Below are 13,963 nucleotides of genomic sequence, written 5' to 3'. Positions count from 1 at the left end.
ATATATATATATATATATATATAAAGAAAGAACCACTTTCAGCCATTCGATTATCAAGATCTACGGTGGATGCATCACCTTGTTGGATGAATGCAGAACGTGGGTTCGAATCCTGAAGGGAGCAATTTTTTTTAGTACATTAATTTTAACAACGAATGTATTAATTTTTACTATGGATGCATTAGATTTGATGGTTCTCACAAATAATGTAGTTCTCTCTAGAACCACACCATATATATATATATATATATATATATATAGATATATCTCAATTCACACACACACTTAACTCCTGGATATGTTTTAATGCAAGAAAATTATTTTCTAAAGTATGACATTTTCCACAATATTATTACAAACATTAGCTTATAATCCAATTAAAAATTAAAAATATAGAAAATCTTATAGGAAAAAAAAAAATATATATATATATATATATATAGGGGAAGGCTAACATAAGAACGCTTCTTAAAATATAAATTAGAAACCATTTTCAGCCCTTAGATCATCAAGATCTACGGTTGATTCATCACTTTGTTGGATAAATTCATGGTCCTGAGTTCGAATCCCAAAGGTAGCAAAAAATTATTTTTCGCAATTCATGCCTTTATACAGTTTATTCATGCGTGTTATACATAAAATTTATGCATTTTTGCTGGTTCGTAATTCTTAAAATAAGGGTGGTTTATTGAATAACCGCTCCCTATATATATAGAGAGAGATCAATAATACTGAGATAATATTTGTTCAACATCAGACTTCTTAAATAAAATGGGCCAATAATTTTGATACTTGAAATCAACTTTTCTAAATATACTACAATAGCTGTAAAGTTACCCAAAATACTCGTATTTACTAATTACTTACAAGTTTTAGCTAATCTAATTTAAGTTTTTCAATATTTCCTCAACGTAACTCTAAAAATAAATATTGAGCGTATACATATTATCTACTAGTTTGATCATTTGTTTTAAACGTAGGACTAAATTTATGTAGAAATATACTATGATAAGATGTTACAAGAAAATTATATTTTATCTCCTAGTAAAAATATTGGATTTTCTACATTTGCTATAATTTTTTTAAATAATTTACGATTATTTTTTGACATATTTAAAAATATTACTAGTAGCATAAATAATTTTGAGTGAAAATTTAAAATGTTCAATTCCTTAAGTTATAGTATATGAAAAATGTCATCTTTCATAAACATAAATTTCATATCCCCTATTTTTTAAATACCCTTGATGTTGATGGGTTTGCTTGATTTTTGTGAAAGTTTTAAACATTTGATCGATTTGATAGTTATGAGTCAACGGTTCGACAACTATCAATCAAGAGTACATATGATTACCGGTCGAGTGATCAGATGATCTAGCCACCCACCGATCATATGTATCATTGACTAATAGCTGTCAAATCGATCAAATGTATAAGACTTTTACAAAAAATCAAACAAATCCATCACCATCAAAAAGATAAAATATGTTCATTATTTGAATTTGGGTATAAAATACTTAATTATAAAGTAGGACATTTTTAATGTAGGAAGGAGTAATTTTTACTTAGTATTCAGCTAACGGCAGAGAGCCGAGCTGAGCCGAAGCTGCAGCCGCGGTCGCTAAAGCTGTCGGTGGTCCGCCACCCCATCCCAGCACAGCTCTCTCTCTCTCTCTCTTCCACACACACTGTCACTCTTCTTCTCTCACATATACATTACATACAGACACATCACAATACACTCTCTTTCTCTCTCCAAGCAATCTATTCTCCTCGCGTGTCAGCTACGAAACTCTCGATTTGATTTCATTTTAGAAAGAGAGAGAGAGAGCGAGGAGAGAGTTGCTAAAAGAGAGGGATAGAGCAGATTCCATCTCACCATTCTCGCTCTACATTTGTAGAAGCTCACCAACATTGTTGAAGAAGGAAATCTTAATGCGATTCCGCTGAATCTAGTAAAAGGTTTCTCCACATCTGCTAGATCTTATTGTTTCTCACATTTGGTTTTAAATCCATGGAGAATTTGCCGGTCGGTTCGCAGTATGTGATCTGGATTTACTGTTTTTGCGTGAAAGTTGTCAGCTTCTCTACATGGATGTATTTGATCCGATGATTTCTCAAACCATTTTAGTTGAAATTCTATAGGATTTGCTTTATTGCTTATTTCGTATGATTGATTCAATTGAAAGTTCTTTCTCTCTCTCTCTCCACAAGTGATGATGATATAATTTTTTAGTCATCAATTCAAATGGATGCAACTTTCTGTGAAATTAACATGAGGCAAGATGATTATTTTTTAGTGGGGGGCGTTTCAGTTGGATTTCACATTCAGATTACTGACATTTCTGCTATCAAACGAAGTTCACTAATAGATTATAGTTGTGTTTGATTTAGTCTAGTTAGCTTTAAATGTGCTGCGGCTGACTTGTGATTTGAACAGGACGCTGCTGCTGTGAGGGGGCAATCCGGATCTGAAGTGAAGGCTTCAGAATCGCAGAAAAGCTGGCGGCTACAATAGCTTGGAGGGTCGCTGCTCCTAATGGTAGCATTCCCTCTAATGACATGGTAAACTTGTTTACCTTAACTAGTTTTTTGTTTGTCTACGACTGTCTCTGCAGTTAAATCTTGAAATCTGCTGAACTGTCTGGATCCGAATGAATTATTTCTGATTCTATTTGTAGTGTTCAGATCACATGCACTACTCATAATGAGATTTCTCCTGTTTGAGATTAATTCTGCTCTGCATGTTATTCAGATTGGTATCAAAGAGATCAATGACTCATCCTTAAGTAGTTACATCTTCATTTCTTTTTATAATGTTATTTATGAAGGAGATTATTAGTTTCTTACCTCTCAGCTATGAGAGCATGTTCCTGAAAATCCTGATTTCCAATATTAATCTGTTGCATGTATTCTCTACTTTGAGTTAACCAGTCTGGTTCCTTAAAAGATTAAGATGAGATCCTGAATGCCTTGTTAAAAATTCTTTTAGTTTGTATATTTACCAATCCTCGTGCTGCTTTCTTCTAAACGAAAAGCATTATATCATTTGTTAGGTTGCATATGTGCTATCATGTCATGATTTTGCTTGGTTTTGTAGTCCTGCTCCATTTCCTAAAGTGTCCATTTTCAGGGCTATCTGTTAACATTAGTTTGAGCTGTTTTTTTTTATTTTCTGTTGTAGGAGAGAAATGGGGAAGGTAGACCTCATGACTCAGAACCTCCTACCCCCCATGCACTCATGAAAATGGGTTCAAGGTTAGCCAGTTGCTTTATTTTGACTCATGCACAGAATTAAGTTTCGTATCTTTTATTTTTTTCAATAAGGTTGATCTTTTATAATTGTATGTGTTTTTAACTGAGAGCTGTTGCTTAGCGATGACACTTGTTCCTGAAATCTAGACATACGTGTTAAGACCCTCCATGTGTTGTCAATGAGATAGTCCAGAATTCATCTAAACTTTATTAGCTCCCTAAGTTATCTGAGGTCATTACCTTCTTCTAATGGCTATATATGGTGTGGCATTTCATTGTTGAAGCTTTATTTTACCTAAACCTATTGAATTTATTTTTTGTAAGTAACAGCAGTGTTTTTTTTAATTTTTTTTTTTTTTTATATAAATTTTAGTCTAGGAATATTGTTATTTCCATAGCTATTGTAGTGAATTATCAGTTTCATATCTACTTCATTTTTTCTGCTTGATTTCATTTCAGTTTATATTTAGCTTAATTTTGTTGATAGTCATGAGACTTATTTACCTTCAGAGATCGAGGTAGCATGGAGGACCCAGATGGAACATTAGCAAGTGTTGCACAATGTATTGAGCAATTGCGGCAGAGTTCCTCATCATCACAGGAAAAAGAGAAATGCTTGAGGCAATTACTTGAGTTAATCAACACAAGGGAAAATGCTTTTGGTGCAGTTGGATCACATTCGCAAGCGGTTCCAGTTCTCGTTTCTCTCCTTCGGTCTGGATCACTTGGGATAAAGATACAGTCTGCTGTAGTGTTGGGTTCTCTTTGTAAAGAGAATGAACTACGAGTCAAAGTATTACTTGGTGGATGTATTCCCCCATTGCTTGGTCTTCTCAAGTCAAACTCGAGAGAAGGCCAAATTGCAGCAGCAAAGACCATATATGCTGTGTCTCAAGGTGGTGCGAAGGATCATGTCGGGTCAAAAATATTTTCAACAGAAGGGGTTGTCCCTGCCTTGTGGCAGCAATTAGATAAGGGACTTAAGGCAGGAAATGAGGTCGATCACTTACTAACAGGAGCTTTGCGGAATCTTTGTAGCAGCACCGAGGGATTTTGGCCAGCAACAATACAAGCTGGAGGGGTTGATGTACTGGTCAAGTTGCTTACAACAGGCCAGTCAAGTACTCAAGCAAATGTGTGCTTTCTCCTTGCATCCATGATGATGGAAGATGCATCTATTTGTTCCAAAATCTTGGCTGCAGAAGCTACTAAACTGCTCCTCAAGCTACTCGGGCCGGATAATGAAGCTCCACTTAGAGCAGAAGCTGCATCTGCTCTTAAATCTCTTTCTGCACAATGCAAAGAAGCCAGGCGGGAGATCGCTAATGCCAATGGTATTCCTGTTCTGATAAATGCTACAATAGCTCCTTCTAAAGAATTTATGCAGGGTGAGTTTGCCCAAGCTTTGCAAGAGAACGCAATGTGTGCTCTTGCAAATATATCTGGTGGCTTGTCTTACGTTATCTCAAGTCTTGGTCAAAGCCTCGAATCATGTTCATCTCCTGCACAAGTAGCTGACACGCTGGGTGCATTAGCTTCTGCCCTGATGATATATGATAGCAAAGCTGAATATGCTAGAGCATCAGATCCGGAAGAGGTAGAGAAGACATTGTTACAGCAGCTCAAACCTCAGATGCCCTTTTTAATCCAGGAGCGCACAATAGAAGCCCTTGCCAGTTTGTATGGTAATGGAATACTAGCAAGCAAACTTGCAAATTCTGATGCAAAGAGGCTGCTTATAGGTTTGATTACAATGGCAACAGACGAAGTTCAGGAAGAGTTGATAAGATCTTTACTTATTCTTTGCAACAATGAGGGTACATTGTGGCAGGCCCTTCAAGGTCGTGAAGGGATTCAACTTTTAATATCTCTTCTTGGTCTATCATCGGAACAACAACAAGAGTGTGCTGTTGCATTGCTCTGCCTTCTGTCCCATGAAAACGATGATAGCAAATGGGCTATTACTGCTGCTGGTGGTATACCTCCACTTGTTCAAATTCTGGAAACTGGGTCTGCTAAGGCTAAAGAAGATTCTGCAACCATCCTTGGTAACCTCTGTAATCATAGTGAGGATATACGTGCTTGTGTTGAAAGTGCTGATGCCGTTCCTGCTTTACTCTGGCTATTGAAGAATGGAAGACCCAATGGGAAGGAGATTGCTGCTAAGACTTTAAATCATTTGATTCACAAGTCAGATACAGCAACTATCAGCCAACTCACTGCATTACTAGTCAGCGATTTGCCTGAGTCCAAAATTTATGTATTAGATGCATTAAAAAGCTTGCTCTGTGTGGCCCCTCTAAGTGATATGGTGCGTGAAGGCAGTGCAGCAAATGATGCAATTGAGACAATGATAAAAATATTGAGCTCTCTCAAGGAAGAGACTCAGGCAAGGTCTGCACTGGCTCTTGCTGGAATCTTTGATGTCAGAAAAGACTTGCGTGAAACTAACATTGCTGTTAAGACTCTTGGATCTGTCATGAAACTTTTGAGCTCTGAATCTGAAACCATCTTAGCAGAAGTATCTAGGTGCCTTGCTGCTATATTTCTCTCAGTTAAAGAGAACCGTGATGTGGCTGCTCTTGCTAGAGGTGCTTTGCCTACATTGGTGGTGCTTGCTAACTCTTCAGTACTGCACGTGGCAGAGCAAGCAGTTTGTGCTTTGGCCAATCTCCTTTTAGACAATGAAGCTTCAGAAAAAGCTATCTCAGAAGAAATTATTTTACCTGCCACTACAGTATTGCGTGAAGGCTCAAATGCTGGCAAGATCCATGCAGCAGCGGCAATTGCCCGTCTTCTTCGTTCTCGTCAGATTGATTCTTCTTTAACTGAATGCGTGAATCGTAATGGAACAGTACTTGCTATAGTTTCTTTCCTCGAAACTGCTGACAGTGGGTCAGTTGCTACATCGGAGGCGTTAGATGCACTTGCTTTTCTCTCCAGATCCATAGGAGATGGTGAGCAAGTAAAACCTGCTTGGACCGTTCTTGCTGAATATCCGAGTGGCATTACCCCAATAGTCTCATGTATTGCTGATGCCACACCATTGTTACAGGATAAGGCTATAGAAATATTATCTCGGCTCGCCCAGGCTCAGCCCCTAGTTCTTGGGAATACTATTGCCTCTGCCACTGGATGCATTTCATCTATTACAAGAAGGGTGATCGGTTCCTCAGATGCAAGGATCAAAATTGGAGGAGCTGCACTACTCGTCTGCACTGCGAAAGTCAATTATCAACGAGTAGTTGAAGATTTAAATGGATCTAATATGAGTATATTACTCATTCATGCTCTTGTTGGAATGTTAGCTTCTTCAGAGTCTCCCCCTGCTGCCGATCAGGGTAGCAAGGATATTATAAGTATCTCCAGGATAATTGAAAAAGAAAGTGAAGAGAAAAGTACGTCAGTCATCAGTAGTGTGAATATCGCTACTTGGCTTCTTTCTATCCTTGCTAGTCGTGATGACAGAAGCAAAGTTGAGATCATGGAGGCTGGTGCAATTGAAGTTCTCACCGAAAAAATTTCTGAATCCTTTACACACAACATACTGGTATGTGGTTTATTTTATTCATTTGAGTGTACTAGTTGGCTTAGATTCTGATGCACAACCTTGCTGGCATAGTCTTGAAAAAACTTGCACTGATTTTTTCTTCTTCTTTTCTTCAGGCTGATTATAAGGAGGATGGCAGCATATGGATTTGTGCATTATTGTTAGCAATATTGTTCCAAGATCGAGATATCATACGTGTTCATGCAACTATGAAAGTGATTCCTGTACTGGCTAGTTTGTTGAGGACTGAAGAGGGAGCAAACAGATATTTTGCTGCACAAGCTGTAGCAAGTCTTGTTTGTAATGGTAGCAGGGGGACTCTTCTCTCGGTTGCAAATTCAGGAGCACCAGCAGGACTCATTTCCTTGCTTGGTTGTGCTGATGTTGATATACAGGACCTTTTGGAATTGGCAGAGGACTTTGCTTTGGTTAGTTATCCTGATCAAGTGGCCCTCGAGCGATTGTTCAGGGTAGATGACATCAGGCTTGGCGCTACTTCTCGGAAAGCTATACCAGCATTAGTGGATTTGCTTAAACCTATTCCAGAACGTCCTGGAGCACCTTTTCTTGCTCTGGGACTTCTAATCCAGCTTGCTACAGATTGCCCTACAAATCAAATTGCCATGGTAGAGTCTGGGGCCTTGGAAGGCTTGACGAAGTATCTTTCTCTTGGCCCCCAAGATGCATACGAGGAAGCTGCTACAGATTTACTGGGCATTATGTTCAGCACAGCTGAGATAAGGAGACATGAATCTGCATTTGGTGCAGTCAGTCAACTTGTAGCAGTTTTGCGCTTGGGTGGAAGAGCAGCAAGATATAGTGCTGCTAAAGCATTGGAAAACTTATTTTCTGCTGATCATGTAAGGAATGCTGAATCTGCCAGGCAAGCTGTTCAGCCTCTCGTGGAAATTCTGAGTACAGGTTTGGAGAAAGAACAGCATGCTGCTATTGCTGCCTTGATCAGACTGCTGAATGAAAACCCATCGAAAGCCCTTGCAGTTGCTGATGTTGAGATGAATGCAGTTGACGTGCTGTGCAGGATCCTTTCGTCGAATTACTCTATGGAGCTGAAGGGAGATGCTGCTGAATTGTGCTGTGTGCTTTTTGGCAACACTAGGATACGATCCACTTTAGCAGCAGCACGCTGTGTTGAGCCGTTGGTTTCTCTGCTTGTTTCTGAGTATAGTCCAGCTCACAATTCTGTTGTCCGTGCATTAGATAAGCTCCTTGATGATGACCAGCTGGCAGAACTTGTTGCTGCCCATGGTGCCGTCATCCCCCTTGTAGGCCTTCTATACGGTCGAAACTATTTGCTTCATGAAGCTATATCAAGAGCTCTAGTTAAATTAGGTAAAGATAGGCCTGCCTGTAAGATGGAAATGGTGAAAGCTGGAGTAATAGAGTGTGTGCTTGATATACTTCATGAAGCTCCTGATTTTCTCTGTGCTGCATTTTCTGAATTGCTTAGAATACTAACAAACAATGCAAGCATTGCAAAAGGTCCTTCTGCAGCAAAAGTGGTCGAGCCTCTGTTCCTGTTGCTGACAAGATCGGAGTTTGGACCTGATGGACAACACAGCGCATTGCAGGTTCTTGTTAATATTCTTGAGCATCCACAGTGCCGTGCGGATTATACTCTTACATCACAACAAGCCATTGAACCCCTTCTGCCTTTGCTTGACTCTCCGGCTTCAGCAGTGCGACAGTTAGCAGCAGAACTTCTCTCCCACTTGCTAATGGAGGAACATCTTCAGAAAGATCCTCTAACACAGCAAGTAATCCCTCCGCTGGTACGCATTCTTGGTTCCGGCATTCCTATTTTGCAACAGAGAGCTGTTCGTGCTCTCGTTAATGTTTCAACAATATGGCCAAATGAAATTGCAAAAGAAGGTGGTGTAGGCCAGCTATCAAATGTTATACTCCAGTCAGATCCTCTTCTCCCTCATGCTTTGTGGGAGTGTGCTGCTTCTGTGTTATCTAGCATCCTGCAATTTAGTTCGGAGTTCTATTTGGAAGTTCCCGTTGCAGTGCTGGTCAGGCTGCTGCGTTCAGGAACAGAGAGTACTGTCGTTGGTGCTCTGAGTGCTCTTCTCGTGTTGGAGAGTGACGACTCTACAAGTGCTGAAGCAATGGCTGAAAGTGGGGCAATCGAGGCGCTTCTGGACCTTCTTAGAAGTCATCAGTGTGAGGAAACAGCTGCCAGACTACTCGAGGTGTTACTGAACAACGTGAAAATCAGGGAATCTAAAGTTACCAAATCTGCAATCTTGCCATTGTCCCAATACCTTTTGGATCCTCAAACCCAAGGTCAGCAGGCGAGGTTACTCGCCACCCTTGCTCTGGGTGACCTATTCCAGAACGAGGCTCTTGCCCGAACAGCAGATGCTGTTTCAGCCTGTCGTGCATTGGTGAATCTCCTCGAAGATCAACCTACAGAGGAAATGAAAGTAGTAGCTATATGTGCTTTGCAGAACCTGGTTATGTACAGCCGATCAAACAAGAGGGCTGTTGCAGAAGCTGGTGGCGTTCAGGTTGTGCTCGATCTAATCAGCTCTAGCGACCCTGAAACGTCAATCCAGGCAGCTATGTTTGTCAAACTTCTTTTCTCTAACAACACCATTCAAGAATACGCCTCAAGCGAAACTGTGAGAGCTATAACAGGTAAAATTCACCTCCCTCATTCCAGCTAGCTTAAGTTTTAATATCTTGTTGATGAAAGACCTAATTTTTTCACTGTTCCTCTAGCTGCAATCGAGAAAGACTTATGGGCTACTGGCACAGTAAATGAAGAGTATCTGAAGGCTCTAAATGCACTTTTTGGCAACTTCCCCCGCCTTAGAGCAACGGAGCCAGCAACACTAAGCATTCCTCATCTGGTCGCTTCTCTCAAGACTACCTCAGAGGCAACTCAAGAGGCTGCCTTGGACGCACTATTTCTTCTTAGGCAAGCATGGTCGGCGTGTCCAGCTGAAGTTTCTCGAGCGCAATCCATTGCTGCTGCAGATGCAATACCCCTTCTACAGTACTTGATTCAATCGGGGCCACCACGGTTTCAGGAGAAAGCTGAGTTTTTGCTGCAGTGTTTGCCAGGCACACTAGTGGTAATAATCAAGCGAGGCAGCAACATGAGGCAATCCGTTGGGAATGCTAGCGTATACTGCAAGCTAACCCTCGGAAACACACCCCCTCGGCAAACCAAGGTATGAATTTACACTCGTCACCAAACGTTCGTTTCATGCTCTTGCTGTGTTTTACTCCAACTGTCCTTTGCTCTAGGTTGTATCAACCGGCCCTAATCCAGAGTGGGATGAGAGCTTCTCGTGGTCGTTCGAGAGTCCTCCCAAAGGCCAGAAGCTTCACATTTCATGCAAGAACAAGAGCAAGATGGGAAAGGTAAATGAGTTCTAGTGACAAGATTTACACAAAAACTCTGTGTTCAGTGGATTCCACCGTGTTTCCCTACCTACTCTTATTGGGTCTACTTCTTTAACTGCAGAGCTCATTCGGGAAGGTAACCATCCAGATTGATCGTGTGGTGATGCTAGGCGCAGTTGCGGGCGAGTACACGCTGCTGCCGGAGAGCAAAAGCGGGCCGTCGAGGAATCTGGAAATAGAATTCCAATGGTCTAACAAGCCCCAAGCTGAGGTAAACTAGCAAATTTACTTCAAAGTGAAAACAGATGCACAAAAAGATACAGATTTTGCTCTTTATTTTTTTTCCGTTTGTGATAATTTATCGTGTTAGTGTATATAGTTTTTGGCAATCTTTTGCAGCAATTCCTCCTGTGCCAAACGGCTGTTTGTTTGTAATTTGAGTCGTTTTTATTGTTTAAGTGAGATCTTTTTTTATTTTATTTTTTAGATTTTTGTTAAGTTGTACTTTATTTGAAATTTGAGGCAAGATAATGTAATTGTGCTCTTGCTTGGGATAAACAAATTGAGTCGAATTCAATATATAATACTGCTGTTGAATTTGCTTTTTTTATTTTTTACATGATACCTATCATGATATCACAAAGTTGAATATATATTACTTCCTCCGCCCCCAAAACATCTTCATGAGGAGTTACAACAAACTACTAGCATTTACATTCATGCAATCCACATGAATATTTTTATATTTTTTAAATAAAAATATAATTTTAGTTGAATATATTTAAGTTAAATATAAAAAAATAAAAATAAAAAATAAAGAAAATTCAGAACAATAGTGAGATCCAAATTTTATTCACAATAATACTCATTATTTTTCCTTTCTTTAGACTTTATAAAATTTAACTTTCATGTTCTAAATTAGGTTGCGTAATTTTTTATGAAAAATGATGGGGCCCCATTTTTTTTTTCTTTTCACGTGTTTTCTTAGTTGAAAATTTTTCTTTTGGCAGGAAGGAAAAAAAATTCGGCTGCATTTTTTACATTTTCACTCCAATTCATGATAATAATGTCACAAATTATAAGTATGATAATATTTTTTTATATTGTATTAATCTCTCTATTTTTTATCATCTTTCAATTTTTCCCCAAAATATATACTCATATCTCTATTTTTCTCGTTATATCTCTTCATTTTCTCTCTCTCCCTTCTTTTCTTTCTCTTCATAATATTTTTATAAATTTTTTCACGAAAGAGAACATGAGATAAAAAGAGTGGAAACCACTTTTCCTGAAAAAAAATAAAATAAAAATAAATAAATAAAGAGTGAGAACCACTTTCCCTCAAAAAAGAAAAAAAAAGGAAAAAGAATGAGAATCACTAAAATGTGATAAAAAAAATTTTAAACGATAAATTTACAATCAAAGATATTACACTCTTAGTGTTAGAATTATGAATGTCACAAAGCACTGAGTGAAGCAGTAGTTAATATAGTTCCTATGCAAAAACATACTTATATGCGGTCGTCTATACGATAAAGTATTAATAAGACTTAATTATTACTTAATTAGGATTTATTTAGAGCATCAGCAGTGGGAGTGACCTGATAGAGGGGGGACCGCATTGGGTCAGTGAGGCTGCAGTGGGATGACATGATAGCTGACCTGATCTTTTTAGTTTTGATTATTGTATTTTTTATTTATTTTTAATTGCAGAAATTTAAATAACACAATTGACTTCAAATTAAACTTCATTAAATTTTAAAAATCCTAAAGATTACATTTAAAAAAAAAAGAAAAAAACCTAAAGACATAATTTAAAATTACTTAATTAAAAACTAAAAACATAAAATCCTAAAGATCTCCAACTTCTCTCATCCTAGCGATGATCTTCGCGCAACGCTGCTTGTGGAGGGCGAGGGTTTCTGGACTCATGTCGTCGGTCTTCATGAATAAAATTGGATCGTCGTGCATCTTCTGCTTGAGTTCGTTGGACTTGGCGACCTCGGCCATCATTTGTTTGATGTGATGTCCGACCTGTTCATCCTCTCCATGTATTCTGGTGAAGGCCCGGAGCTTTGCAACGCCTTTCCTTTCCCCTTCGCCGCTCTCGCTGCCGCTTTCGCCTCCTTGTTTCCAGTCGGCCGGGAAGACGTGATCTCCTCGCCCAACGCCGAGGTAGTGAAGTCCACTATCTCTGACGTCTTCGTCCTCTTGGAGGAATGGACGTTGCCCTCAAGGTACATGGACTTGAACCTCCGGTTGATCCGGAGCAGCCTCCATGCATTCCAGTAGTTGAAGGCGCTGCTAGTTGGGCTCCTTGCTTGGAAGATGACTTGGGCCTTATGTTGGAGCATGTCGTCGGAGTGGCCGGAAGGCCACTTCGCGCAAACCTCCACCCAAATATTCTCCCACAACTTCACTTCCTGGGCCACTCGGGCGAAGTGTCCATTTATTTGGCGGGGCTTCAAGCCGAGGCCGAGGACAGCGTTCACCCTCTCTAGAATTCGGCCCCAGTAGGCCTCGCCTTTTTGATCGACCCCCCGGATGGAGTCGTTCGTCTCCTCCGTCCAAATACGGACAATAAGGTCCGTCTCCTCGGGGGTGTATGTGTGTCGAATGGTCTTTCCCTCCTCCGGTTCTCTTTCCGGCGCCTTCTCCTTGAAGGCCATAGCCTTCCGCCGCCCGCTTTTCTTTGGCTTCGACGCACTGTGGGCGGCGGCCGGTGGGACATCTCCTTCGCTTGGGCGAGGCTCCTCCTCCAAGTTAATACCGGCTAAATTGGGGTGGTACACGTTGGAGAGGTCGGGTACCCAATTTGAATCGTACCAATTAGGATTGTGTGGATCCATTTTTTTTGTAAGAGAAATAGAGAGAACAAGAAGAATATGAGAAGTGAAGACGAAGGAGAAGAAGAGGAGATTTTATAGAAGAGGAAAAAAAGAAAATAAAATAAAATCGGTCAATTGACCAAAAATTTGGATAGAAACCAAAAAAAAAACGGTCCAGTCCAACGTCCAAATTTTTCAAAATTCGAATTTATTTATTATTATTATTATTTTAAATCGGCGCGTGCAAAGCACGCGCCCGCCGTTTCACCCATCGAATATGCCCCGTTCTATCGGGTTCGCCTCGTGTCACCTGAGGTTGCAGTGGGCGACCCGATCTCGGGGGTGACTCGAGTCCCCCTTATCGGGTCCCCACTGCGGATGCTCTTATATTAATTAAATTTTATTAATCAGGATAGTTGCATCGTGCCACCAAATGCGTAAAAGTGTGCCTCTTTTCTATTGTTTTTTTCAAACAGTTATAGATAGATATGCAGCACTTCATGTTAGATAACATTATGCGCAAATTTATTTGCAGTGAAAATATAAGAAAAAAAGATTCGAGAAAAATGTAAATGCGCGTGATTAAGGCAGTTGAGCTAAAAATCTTATTAATGGCTAATCATGTTGATTCTGCATTTTTGCTTGCACGTTTGAATAATGACAATGCTTTGAATCAAAGCAAGGCGTGGCTGCCTCTCCATTATTCACTAAATTCATAAATTTTTAGTATTTTTTTAATCATCGCATACCGACATTCACCAATAATTACATGTACTATATACTGAAAAAAAAAATCATAAAAACCCGTTTTCGCAACAATATTTCAAATTTAGGCGGATGATAGATTGGTGGTTAAGTAAGTGAACTTGTGGCTAAAATTTTTATGTATCGAGACAAAACCGTACGTTTGGTAAATGTGAATTTCGTTTTTTGTTTGAGAAAATAAAAATGGAAT

At 39.6% G+C, this 13,963-nt stretch overlaps 1 protein-coding gene across 2 annotated transcripts; it reads left to right on the top strand.

Annotated features, from left to right (window-relative positions):
* The first annotated feature begins 1,695 nt into the window (after nucleotides 1-1,695).
* Nucleotides 1,696-10,786, top strand: LOC131003543 (protein CELLULOSE SYNTHASE INTERACTIVE 1-like). 2 transcript variants are annotated; one of them, XM_057930056.1, is made up of 8 exons: nucleotides 1,696-1,962; nucleotides 2,441-2,565; nucleotides 3,185-3,258; nucleotides 3,766-6,805; nucleotides 6,922-9,466; nucleotides 9,551-10,005; nucleotides 10,082-10,198; nucleotides 10,302-10,786. In XM_057930056.1, the coding sequence occupies exons 2-8, from the start codon at nucleotides 2,563-2,565 to the stop codon at nucleotides 10,458-10,460; spliced, it is 6,393 nt and encodes a 2,130-aa protein (XP_057786039.1). In that variant the 5' UTR covers nucleotides 1,696-1,962; nucleotides 2,441-2,562; the 3' UTR covers nucleotides 10,461-10,786. The 2 variants fall into 2 exon arrangements, with proteins under 2 accessions (XP_057786039.1, XP_057786040.1); XM_057930057.1 differs by having other exon boundaries at nucleotides 1,744-2,040.
* Nucleotides 10,787-13,963: the final 3,177 nt, after the last annotated feature.

Source organism: Salvia miltiorrhiza, unplaced genomic scaffold, assembly GCF_028751815.1.
Source record: "Salvia miltiorrhiza cultivar Shanhuang (shh) unplaced genomic scaffold, IMPLAD_Smil_shh original_scaffold_220:::fragment_1, whole genome shotgun sequence".
In the NCBI taxonomy this organism is placed as follows: domain Eukaryota; kingdom Viridiplantae; phylum Streptophyta; class Magnoliopsida; order Lamiales; family Lamiaceae; genus Salvia; species Salvia miltiorrhiza.
Note: the sequence above shows the minus strand (reverse complement) of the source record. Positions and strands in the feature narration are given on the sequence as shown.

Coding starts and splice junctions, on each gene's coding strand:
- LOC131003543 (XM_057930056.1), top strand. Junction 6,806..6,921: donor CCTTTACACACAACATACTG/GTATGTGGTTTA, acceptor TCTTTTCTTCAG/GCTGATTATAAGGAGGATGG. Junction 10,006..10,081: donor CACCCCCTCGGCAAACCAAG/GTATGAATTTAC, acceptor CCTTTGCTCTAG/GTTGTATCAACCGGCCCTAA.